Here is a 12,400-nt window from a genome sequence, read left to right as displayed (position 1 = left end):
CCCCAAAAAAAAACCCCCATTTAGGAATATTGTAAACAGATTATTATTATATGTTCTTGGCATAAGAAGTACAAATCATTGACAATTGAAACTTTTTCTTTTTTCCAGGATGGTACCCTTTTTGATGGCAGGCCGATAGAGTCTCTTTCTCTAATAGATGCCGTGATGCCTGATGTGGTACAAACCAGACAGCAAGCTTACAGGGACAAACTTGCACAGCAGCAAGCAGCAGCAGCCGCCGCCGCTGCTGCCGCCACAGCCAATCAGCAAGGAGCTGCAAAGAATGGGGAAAATACTGCGAACGGGGAGGAGAATGGAGCACATGCCTTAGCAAGTATGTGTATTGGTTGCTATCAAATGCTTTTTAAACATGTTACTAGATCAGAGTAAGAGCACTTGGCATGTGCTCCTGTAACATTGTAGGGCATACATACTCTGTTATCACAGGGCCACCATGTTGCCATGCTCAATGTAAAAGGAGCATTAACATTTTAATTTCATTCAGTTTAGAGGCATGTTTATTGGGTTCCTCAAAAACTCGCTCTATCACACTCACTAGATTGCGACCATGCGGCAAATGTTGGATTTTTTCAACATCATCCGACCCTGTGCGTTTTGCGGTTGCAGACACACAAGAAAAGGCTGTATGACTTTTAAAAAAAGACGCAGCTTGCAGCAGTGCGGATGATGTCATTCCGACCGTCGGAGAGCACTGACTGAGACCAAAAATTGGGTCGCAATCGGCAGTATAAACCAGCCTTTAATGTCACAATGTACAGAAAGGATAGTTACACAGTGCAATCAAAAAGGTTCATTAAAGAAAGCGTGCTTATCTGCAAAGAGTAAAAATAATGTATTTCTGTAGATTTTGATTTTATGATATTTGACTTGGTGTTACTTAAAAGTGTATTCTGTATTTCAGATAACCATGCAGACATGATGGAGGTAGATGGAGATGTAGATATTCCTCAGAATAAAGCTATGGTATTGCGTGGCCACGAGTCCGAAGTTTTCATCTGTGCTTGGAATCCTGTCAGTGACCTCCTTGCATCTGGGTAAGACAAGATAATTGTGTATGAATGCCTGTTTAGCTTTGCCTAAATCCATTGTGCTTCCAGGGTTCTAAGCACTTAGGCATGTGACAAGAAAGTGTGTGTGTGTGTGGAATTTTAGAGTGGAATTAACTCATCTACTTCTTTTTCTGGTACAACAGTGCCACCATTAGGTCATTCTGCAGTACTGCTAAAGCTTTTTAATTTAATGGGCAGAATTTAGATTTCATAAAACAGCACCCAGATTTAGAAAAAAAGTTATTTATTAGGTTGTGCATAACACATACTGCGCAATTTATTCAATCTTAGGTCTGGTGATTCGACAGCACGCATCTGGAACCTTAGTGAGAACAGCACCAGCAGCTCAACTCAGCTTGTACTCAGACATTGCATACGGGAAGGAGGACAGGATGTACCAAGTAACAAAGATGTCACTTCATTAGACTGGAATGTAAGTGGGGTTTTCTATTTAAAGTCAAAATCTTAACACAATTAACACAAACATGGTTGCGGGATACTGTACAATATTTTTGTTATTCTCTGTTCAGAACTAGCAAGTTAGGAGCTTTAACCTAGAAACAGGGTTGTTTTGTATGTACATCTAGAGATTATTGCACAAGTAATACCGAGTGGAAAGCCCATTGGATGGAAATGTATTTTTGATCTAGTTTACTCATATGCTCCTACATGGTTCAAGATAACTGTCCTATTGAAGCAAGTATTTTACTTGTCTCTCAAACTGCCACAAAAACAAGTGTCTTGAACCTCCTACTTGAAAATGTAAGGAATTTAAGAATTGATCTGGTTTTAAAACATTGCTCATTATATTTTAATGTGTATTTTCTACTCTTGTTTTATACATGGCTTAGTCCTTTACAGAAAGTTGTACAATATCCCCTTGCAACTTCAGTTATCTGCGTAATGCATTTTGTAATGTATAGGGATTTATGTGGATATTAAAAAGAAAATAATTCAAGGGAATGCCCAACAAACGTCTATGGAGTGATCTAGTTCCCATTTCACCAACAGTATTTTAAAAAGTATTTTATTTATTGCAGAGTGAAGGTACGCTGCTAGCAACAGGCTCATATGATGGATTTGCCAGAATATGGACTAAAGATGGTAAGCTAAACAAATAAAAAATATATACATTAAATATCATTTTCTAATTCTGTCATGTGATTTTGAAATAATAATAAAAAGAAAAACTAAAATGTGTACCCTTTCAATTCTAGGTAATCTTGCCAGCACCTTGGGTCAGCACAAAGGTCCTATTTTTGCTTTAAAATGGAATAAGAAAGGAAATTTCATTCTTAGTGCTGGTGTTGATAAGGTAAGAAACTTGATTTTTAAAGTTAACTAAGAACACTATAGATTCCTTCCATACATAAAAAAAAGTTCTGAAGACTGGTTAATCTAGATTTAAATCTAAAAATAATTTTCATTGATTTGGAATTAACCATTAGAGCCTGGTGAATCTTAATTGAAACCACAGAACTTATATCCACCAATCAGGACACTGAAGGTTAAACCTTTTTATTGAGCATTTTCTACTTGACAGTGTCTGCCTCATCAGGGTGCTATTGCTTCATTTTTTTCATCATTTAAAGAAAGCAGCAGTGTGGAGTAGTGGTTAGTGCTCTGGACTCTTGACCAGAGGGTTGTGGGTTCAATCCCAGGTGGGGGACACTGCTGCTGTACCCTTGAGCAAGGTACTTTACCTAGATTGCTCCAGTAAAAACCCAACTGTATAAATGGGTAATTGTATGTAAAAATAATGTGATATCTTGTAACAATTGTAAGTCGCCCTGGATAAGGGCGTTGACTAAGAAATTAATAATAATAATATATATAAAATAACATTTATTTTTATTCATTTATTTATTTATTTTGTCCACAGACTACGATCATTTGGGATGCACAGACTGGAGAAGCCAAACAGCAGTTCCCTTTCCACTCTGGTAAGTCATTGCATTTCTAATTGGTTTGGTCTGTTATGTGGCTGAAGAAGCCTACATAAGTTGAGAATGAGGTGATATTTATATAAGTGTACTACATACTATAAATGTTGACTTGGAACAGGGATGTAATGTGTGTGTGTATCATATTTTAACCTTTCTTATTCCTACACAGCACCAGCACTAGATGTTGATTGGCAAAGTAACAACACATTTGCCTCATGCAGTACAGATATGTGCATCCATGTCTGTAAACTGGGACAGGACAGACCCATCAAGACATTCCAAGGGCACACAGTAAGTATTAATTAAATGCTGGGAACATTTTCTACCCACAAAGAAAAAACACAATAAATGCTTTTTAACATATTACATTGAACTGCTTCCATGTAATCAGTTTGAGATTTTATATTTATATATATATATATATATAAATGTTTGGCTCCAATGCAAGAAAAGATATTAAGACAATTTCAAATTGATCTCCTTTTCTGTTTCAGAATGAAGTTAATGCTATCAAGTGGGATCCAACTGGTAACCTACTGGCATCCTGCTCTGATGACATGACTCTAAAGGTAACCTAATGCCAGTATTATTATTTTTCAGTGTAAAAGTAATTCTGATATTCTAAAATCAACAGTAAGTAATTCTATAAACATTGTGGTTAACAGGTTAACATTGGATGAAATTGTACTTTGGGTAATGCTTGTAATTTAAGACTTGTAAGTTAACTCTCCAACCTCGTTTTTAATGTGTTCGAAGAATTATAGGCAGGTCTTTTAATCTATTTAATTTTATTCAAGATATGGAGCATGAAACAGGATACCTGTGTCCATGACTTACAAGCGCACAACAAAGAGATATACACTATCAAATGGAGCCCAACAGGACCTGGCACCAACAACCCAAATGCCAGTCTTATGCTAGCAAGGTAAACATTACAGAAAAAATTCTATTATTTGGGTGCTATATTTTGTAATACTTGGTTCAAAATATCAGTTCATAAAGATTTTCATTATTTTTGTATTTTGCAGTGCATCATTTGACTCTACTGTTCGATTATGGGACGTAGACCGAGGAATCTGCATCCACACACTGACCAAACATCAGGAACCTGTGTACAGTGTAGCCTTTAGCCCAGATGGCAGGTACCTAGCCAGTGGCTCTTTTGACAAATGTGTACACATCTGGAACACACAGGTATACTATGTTTATATTATCTACATATTATCAAAGCTGGCAACCCGTTTATTTGTCTTTTCATAAATTTGCAACATTTCTTGTATGCTGTAATGCTCTAGTACTTTGCATTTTAATAAGGCAGTGAATTATGACTTTCCAGACGGGTGCTCTAGTCCATAGCTACAGGGGAACAGGAGGGATCTTTGAGGTTTGCTGGAATGCAGCAGGAGACAAAGTTGGAGCAAGTGCATCAGATGGATCAGTAAGTCCCTAATCGTCTCATATTCTCAGATTTAAGGTTTACTTCTAATACAGTACAAAAATGAATATTTGCGTTTGTCTGAATGTGAGCTGTTGAAACGTCTCAAACGATGCATCTTTTTTAATTGTTTAAAACATAACTTTGAAAACAGAAGCTTCTGATATAACATCTGTCATTTCTATTCATAGTCCAATATTTTTTTGTAACAGAACACCCAGCACGGTTTACAAGAAAAACATTGTTACGTTACCTTTGCTGTGTTCAGTGTTTCCCATATCGCACCATTATATTTTTAAACATACTGCCAAATCTTTTGACACGACGGGCCACAAATGAACTCGCCAATATATTTCTTAGCATTTACTCAGGAGCGTTTTCCAGGAGAAAAAAAAGGATTGCCATGTATCCAGATCATATTCCCTCCTGCAACTATGCTGGCTTTGTTCCAACAATATTCCACTCATTTCAATCAGAGCACCAGCGTTGTTGTGAGAGGGAGCATGAACTTTCTCCTGGCAAACATTCCCGAGTAAGTTGAAAAAAACCCCAAAAACATCTAGTTTATTTACATATGTGAATTACAATGAATTACTTTAATAGGCTATTTTGATGTACTTTCATTTCGTTAGGTCTTATTTACTTATGGTCATACATGGACACATTTGTAGACTGGATCATTTGCTTCATTGGTCTGAAACTAGTGTTGTTTTTAACAGCAGTCTTGATAGTCAGAATTTCGATCTGGAATGGCTGTAGACAGTTGATTGCCTACATCTGTTTTTACAAGGTTCACCTGAGAAAAAAAATTGTTATGGCATTAATAGCAAACTTGGCAAGTGTTGGAAAGTGTGGCTCTCTGCTAGGTGTAGACGAGTGCAGTGCCAGTATTCATCAGCCACCAGAGCCTGAGCCTGCTGTGCTTTGGCTACTTGGTTGAACAACATGTACTAATTTCAGCATAGTATTGTTATTAAATTGACTTTTTTTTTTTTTTTATATAAACTTTTCACTGTCATCATATAATGTAGAATTAATTCAAGCTGACCAAGCTCAACCTTGATATAAATATACTGTATATTTATCAGTCACAGAAGTTGGCATCGGTTATAAAATTATTTAATATCTAAAATATGACCCCTTTTTTTCAGGTTTGTGTATTAGATCTTCGGAAATAACGCTGCTAGTTGGAAGCCATGGACCGACTATGAATGTGTACATAGCCAAAATGACTGTCCCTGCCCCATGTACTGCTACAGTCCCATCTGAACCATGGCCAGTCCACTAGAGCCAAACAGACCCTGACAAAGTACACAGACCAGGGTAGGAGGGCTGAATCCTGTCAAGAGCCTGTTTACTCGGAACAAGAACATTTTCTACCCACAAAGAAAAAACACAATAAAAAAGGGACTTACATGAATGAAGCAGAATGAGGACCGTACCAAATTTGAAAGATATATGTTTTTCTTTTAAACCATTCAATACAAAACTTTGATCTTGTTGGTAGAGCAGTTTGTGTGTGCAGACATATCGGCTTTCTTAATCCTGTGGCAGTTAGTTACTTTCCTTTTTAAATATTCTGCAGTTTAGGTTACAGTTGCATGATTTTTTTCCCCTTCCTGTTCCTCAGACAGAAAACTGCTTAAAAAAAAAAGAAAGTCTGCTACTGTACATTTATGCGGTTCACAAAACATTGTGGGGGGACTCCACAATGTTTTCATCAACGGTAGTTATGATGCTATGGTTTTTCTGACAGCAGTTAAATGCAGTAGGTTTTTTTTTGTTTTTTTTTTTTTTTTAAAAAGGGAACATAATTCTGCCGAACTAAAGGATTAAATAAATAAATAAAATGGGCACAACAATTTAGATTAGATGCTTTATGCATCATTTTTCTTTGACCATGCTTTAAGTATGGTTGGATTGTGCACTATTGATATAACAATATAATTATAGAAATATTCATTTAAAAAGAAAAAAAAAGTTTCTGGACAAAGGTTTTCTGATCTAGCTGTTAATAAACTGTAGAAGAGTCACTGAGTAACTAGATTCCAGTATTAATGACTGATACCTTTTTGGCATTTAAAAAATGCGTACAGGCCATTATAAAACCAATATGCCATAGGGCAGAAATCATGGAGGTCCCTATATAATTTGTTGTAAGGAAAGGTGAAGACTTGCTTTGAGTTTCCTTTTTTAATGATTCATTCCCTGTAGGTTTATGCATTTCAAATACGTGCTGGGTTCTACATGTTCAGTTTTAATGAGATTACTTTGATTTGTAATGTTGTTATATGCTGTAGCCTTGCTAGCATAATGAGATTTAACATTCAACAAAATGCTAATTGGTTATGAGAACTGGGTAAGGGTGGAGGTGGTTCTAGGGACTGCTGGCTTGTATTGCTTTTGTTATACCTTTGCTTCAACAATCAAAAATGCCTAGCCTTATTCTAAATTACCTTTCTGAGCACTGTAACTGTACTATTTTTCTGCCTAGTCATATGTTTTTAATTAACTTGTTTACTAAAGTCCTAAAAACTGGAAATGAGTAGTTTGCTTTTTAAAATGAAAATTCCCTCCCAATTAAGACATCATTGATGCAAGATTTTTTACTATATTAAGTTAAAAAACGACACTTAAAGCAAGTCTGGTTGTTGGGCAGGGGAAGAGTGTTTGGTAAATGTGACATGGATCAACATTGTAACTATCATCACATGATATGATTTTATATACTGCCCATTTATAAGGGTTGTTTTTAATTGGAATCTGTATACATTTCCAAACACATTTTACAATGTGTGTTACATATGTACATTATGTGAACATTAAAGTCATTTCCATGCAATAGCAAAATTACCATCTGGGATAATCACAAAAATTACAATGTCTTTATAAAATACCATTCGGCAGTCGTCATAGTTTATTTTATTTATTTATTTTTGAAAATGATTTAATGTAAAAAAGAATAAGCTGGCTTTACCCATGTGGCAACATAAGTAGAATGGAAAAGTAACAAAAATATAGATACAAGTAATAACAAACTACATTTCTACTGCTTGTGACGAGACTGTATCTCAGGAGGAGAGCCAGATGCAGTTATTTATCTGCTGTCGATGTGCTGCTTAAAAAAACCCATACTCTGTGTACTTGCTTATCCATTTGCGTTTAATTTTAAAAAGACCTAGGTCTCAGTCAAATGTGTCACTCCCATGCTGTAAGCAACTGACTCTAGCCGCTAGTTACATATTAGAGGCATCAAAGAGTTTGGAAGTTTCTAGTATCCTTTAGTCTTAAGACTTCTGTGAAAAAGGTAATACCGTAGTGGTTGCAATCCAGTTCGGAGTAGACAGGGTTTAATGCAACAACAATGAACACTAAATTAGACAGTCTCAGCTCAGGTTAAAAAGACTTGGGGCATAGAATGTGAAATGTACAGTATATAGACCGATGTATCTGAATGGCATAAAGTGGTCCGGTTGAACTCTTAGGATGCAGGGTTCTATACCATAACTGACCTTAAAAAAAAAAGTCTAGCTCCTAGTCCTTTATACATGCTGAGCACTAAAAAAAATTACCAAAAATATTTATAAAATTAAAAAAAAGCCTTATAAAGAACTTCTCGTTATTCAAATACACATTTATATAAATTATTGTACACTTCTTTTCTGTACATTTTATTTTATAGTTTACAGCTCATACATTTTAACTTCAGCACACTGTAATTGATTTAAGTAACATCTGTGACAGTAGAATGGTATTTTATAAATCAGGTTTTAGTTTTGTTTTGAGAACCTGCCCTGGAGTCAAGTGTATTTTTCCTATTCTATACCAATGGATTCCCAACTTTCTGGTGTGTAACACCAGCCCATAAAATTTTTTGTACTCTTTAAATTGTTTTCTAGTTCTTATTTCTTTGTCGCTGTTCAAGCAAAAAATAAAAAAAAGGAGTACCATAATGTCCTGGACCATGTAAATACCACATTCTATAATGTATTTGGGTTCTACACTGCATAAAAAATTGCCCACGCCCACCATTTTGATTTATATTACTAAAATCACATCTTTTTGTTTTAGATTCCCTTTGCATTGTATTGATCTGACGGTTGTAATTTGAATCAGATCTGAAGAGGTCCAGAATAAAATATATTTTGATATTATCCTTGTGGTTGTTTTTTTATTACCTTACTTGCATAAAATTACATTGGGTAGTTTATTACCTTTAGTCAACCAGTATAATTCCTGCTGATTTTAATGGTCTCAGAAATGTATCTTTAAAAGCATGAGTTACTAAGCCATTATTTACTCAATATCTTCCTGAATTTAGTACAGTTCCACAGTCAAGTTTTAAGTTCCTCTTAGCTTCAGGCAGGCAATGCATTGCATTTGTAAATCTATATTCAAGTACACTAATCTTTTCTATTTTGTTTCTACTACTGGTAGTTTTCTATTCAATTCTATTGCAAGACTGACACTAGTGTGTAGGTAAGCGCACATGCTAGCTCTCTTAATATGTGCATCTGGAAATGACACTGCATGATTTGTTGCCACTGTGCTGTGTGAAGCTCTGCTTGGCTTAGTGGGTAAGTATCTATAGTCGCTTTGACATCTCTAGTTTTCTACCTATGTACTGCCTGAAATCTCCCCTCTTGTCATTTTCAACTTAATACAGTAGTGTGGAAATGTATTAAAACACCCCATTGCTTCTGTCGTTTTGATTTGTTGTGCGTATGAAATCAAACCACTGAAAATCTTGGAAAATTGTCAAAGTAGGCAAATTAGTGATTATCGAATTTAATTGATGATTTTAATAGGCCACACATGCAATTGATTTTAAATAGTAAAGGAAAGGGAACAAAGCCATAAATGGTAAAAAGCATGAGACTTTGGTTAATTAATGCACAATGGTCTCACATTTTCACAAATTAGTGCCTATTGTTGCTATATCACCGATTACTGACCGAAAATTTAAATTCTAACACTGAGGTTTTCATGCATGTACATATTTAAAGGATATTAAATCACAAATCTTGAGGGGTTCTAATAAATCTGCACTCTACTGTAAATTAAAATATTATTAGCATTTAGTTAAACAATATTTTGTAATTGAACTTACAAAAAAATGTAAATGTGTAAATCAAACATTAATAATGTTTATACAGTAGACATTTAGCCTACATTATTGAACTTCAACTGAAAATGAAACTGAAACATTCCCTTATAATTGCTGATGCACTTACAAAATGTATCTGCAAATTTGTTACATCATTAAGATACAAATACTGTCTATAGCAATACGTAATATTTTGTGAAAATAGTACTAAACGAAAACTAAGCTATAAAATTAGACGTTTAGAAAATATTCTTGATTTTAACTCTATAGACACAGCGTCTGGAATTAAGACGTTGGTTCTACCGCATCCCATACAAACCAAACACTCTACACTGGCCTGCTCACATAACTTAACAATGTTTTTATATTCGTTTTCTTCTGTTATGTAATTTTTTTTTTCCCCTAGAAACATTAATGCTTCTAAAATAATTCAAATAGTCCAGTTATATGCAGTATTAAATTGTTTTGCATGCTTTGTAGCATTTAAGTGTTTTTTTTTTTTTTTATATTAAGAAAAAAAAAAAGTTTAAATTTACAGTACATGCCAGAAATCTAGTCCCTCCAGCACTTTCACAGCATGCCATCTGATCCAGTCATTCAAACCACTCTTGACACACAGCCAAGCTTTGTACTTGGTGCACTGCACCTTTGTTTTCTTGTCCTTGTACAGCTTTTCTTTGTAGGACATTCCGGGGTGTCCACGACGATACTGCACATGCTTATGACACACTGCACTCCTATTGTCTCTCAAAGCTTCAACTGGTTCGTATGAGCCCATGTCAATCAGCTGGTCTTCCAGCAAGGCTGGTTCAATTTGCCTATAGTGGTTCTCATACTGATTTACTAATTAACCGTAACTAGCCTCTGACAAGAAATGTCAGACAAAAAAAAAATAATAATTTAAGGTTCAACCCTAACCCTAAAATAAGTTGGGGGACGTTGCGAAACACACAACATGCCACTTGACTCATCTTGGCCCAATTCATCCTGTCAGTCTGAAGGAAAAATGGAAGGGTATTGACAGCTACTTAAAGTGAAACACATACCCCCATCTGTATGTTGAAAAAGGTTTCAAGTTGTTTTAATGTTGTGTTCAAATAAATTAAAAACGATGTTATGTCACATCTCTGTTTTACTGATTTTATTTCTATATATTACAATAGATAAAGTACAAAAATACAGTGGCAATTTGATCTCAGGACTCAACTTACTTGAGCTTTGCTCTTCTGGTTTATAAATATCACTAGACCCCTTGATAAAAGTATCCCTTTATTATGACTGACCTCACTTCTACTGCAACAAATAAATGCAGAATTGTTCAAGATGCCGTGGCTCACAGTTGAAGGTCATCCTAAGCATCAGAACGGAAAAAAGATTGAACTTGCTTGTTCTGCTGAATAAATTACAACAAACTTTTTATTTGTAGTCAAAGTATGTATGTATGATAACAATTATATCTGTTTAAATAAATCATTTTGGTTTATTCATAGTAGACTTAACTTTCTAGTTTTGTTTTTAAGTAGAATACACTTTAAATAGCAAAATCATAAATCAGCAAGTTCACTGGAATGTTAAGTCAACATAACTGTCTATTGGCTTGCCTTTATTACTTTAGCTTTTTTTTTTTGGTAAAACATTACATACTGTACATCTTAAACTATATATATATTTTTAATGTTCTGTTCAAATAAATTAAAAAAATGATACGTCATAGCATATATGATAAAGCTAATACAGAAACAAGTGTTTGCCAGACATTCAAGTATGTTCTTTTGTTCATAACATCACAGTATCCCTGTTTGCATTTTAAATGCATACCATGCAATATATTTTTAAAGTCACAGTTTCTTTTGACATAGCTATACTGTGTTTATACAGCATAATTACATTTTGTTGTTCTGCTGTATATCTCACAGTAATATTCATCAATGATGAAATACAGATGGTTGCTTCTTGCATTGTTACGGCTCTTGTATCAATTGTACTTCTCCTCTGGAAGTGTTGGACTGTGTTTGAATCCAGCTTTCTGCCACTTCACCCATGGACTGGAATATATCATAACCCACTGCAAAAAGGAAGTAAACTGGCAAAATCCAGTGTAAAGTGAACAGTCTTTCACTTACTGGCAAAGGCACAGAAAAATGTCTGCAAAAAAATAGAAAAACGTCATAAAAACTACATCAATCACCCATTTTCATTTTATTTGAAAAGCTGATGCTGTTTATTTGATAAACTGCTTTCAAGACCTTTGTGCAGCATGTGTTGCAGGGCTACCTAATTGTTTTAGGAGTGCTGTCTCATGCATTTAAAAATAAAATACAAATAATCTCAGTGAAGGTAGCATCACATCACCTGGTTACAAATTGCCTGCCGTTGCACAACTAGTTCTATCCACAACAATTAGTTTTACTTTCAAGCAATCAGCTTTAGGGACTTGTACCGATTCCAATACTGCCAACCAGTAGCAATCAGATTGTTGCTGTTAGCAAGTGCTCATATTCACACTGCTGTGCACAAAACACTAACTAAGCAGGGAAATTAAGATAATATAATCCAACATGATAGTTCTGAGAGTTACTGCAACCTACTGAGAAGTAAAACAGACTAAATCTGTTTTCAAGTCTTGAAGCTGTTTTCCTGTTTCCTTTTTTGATGAACATATTTAATTACAGTAACTGCCCAGCTTGTGTGTTGATAATATACATCATGCAACAATTCAGTGCAACACATTGTCAGTAGACTTATTTTAGGCTATGTTGCATAGCATGACAAGTGGTTTAAAATGAAGTCTGATTCTGTTTTTTCCCCAATGCATTATAACACTGCATAAGAAGGAACGATA

The 12,400-nt window shown here is 34.9% G+C and overlaps 2 protein-coding genes across 7 annotated transcripts in view; one reads left to right on the top strand and one right to left on the bottom strand.

Annotated features, from left to right (window-relative positions):
• The window catches only part of LOC117417136 (F-box-like/WD repeat-containing protein TBL1XR1), a 69,879-nt gene extending 61,274 nt beyond the window's left edge, over positions 1–8,605 (top strand). For all 4 annotated transcript variants that reach the window (XM_059034531.1, XM_059034530.1, XM_059034533.1 and 1 more), the window contains 12 exons: positions 109–334; positions 923–1,055; positions 1,362–1,503; positions 2,111–2,174; positions 2,288–2,385; positions 2,953–3,013; positions 3,186–3,307; positions 3,511–3,585; positions 3,814–3,941; positions 4,045–4,210; positions 4,353–4,454; positions 5,603–8,605. In XM_059034531.1, coding sequence (XP_058890514.1) covers positions 109–334; positions 923–1,055; positions 1,362–1,503; positions 2,111–2,174; positions 2,288–2,385; positions 2,953–3,013; positions 3,186–3,307; positions 3,511–3,585; positions 3,814–3,941; positions 4,045–4,210; positions 4,353–4,454; positions 5,603–5,629 — 1,344 coding nt within the window. In that variant the 3' untranslated portion in view covers positions 5,630–8,605. The remainder of the gene's footprint in view (positions 1–108; positions 335–922; positions 1,056–1,361; positions 1,504–2,110; positions 2,175–2,287; positions 2,386–2,952; positions 3,014–3,185; positions 3,308–3,510; positions 3,586–3,813; positions 3,942–4,044; positions 4,211–4,352; positions 4,455–5,602) is intronic.
• Positions 8,606–10,688: 2,083 nt separating this feature from the next.
• LOC117416974 (uncharacterized) overlaps positions 10,689–12,400 on the bottom strand; it is a 138,175-nt gene continuing 136,463 nt past the window's right edge. For 2 of the 3 annotated variants that reach the window (XM_034028500.3, XM_034028501.3), the window contains one exon: positions 10,689–11,703. In XM_034028500.3, coding sequence (XP_033884391.3) covers positions 11,520–11,703 — 184 coding nt within the window. In that variant the 3' untranslated portion in view covers positions 10,689–11,519. The remainder of the gene's footprint in view (positions 11,704–12,400) is intronic. The other variant, XR_004546665.3, reaches the window with a different exon arrangement.

The sequence above is a fragment of the Acipenser ruthenus genome, chromosome 12 (assembly GCF_902713425.1).
Source record: "Acipenser ruthenus chromosome 12, fAciRut3.2 maternal haplotype, whole genome shotgun sequence".
In the NCBI taxonomy this organism is placed as follows: Eukaryota; Metazoa; Chordata; class Actinopteri; order Acipenseriformes; family Acipenseridae; genus Acipenser; species Acipenser ruthenus.
This window is presented reverse-complemented; position numbering and strand designations above follow the sequence as displayed.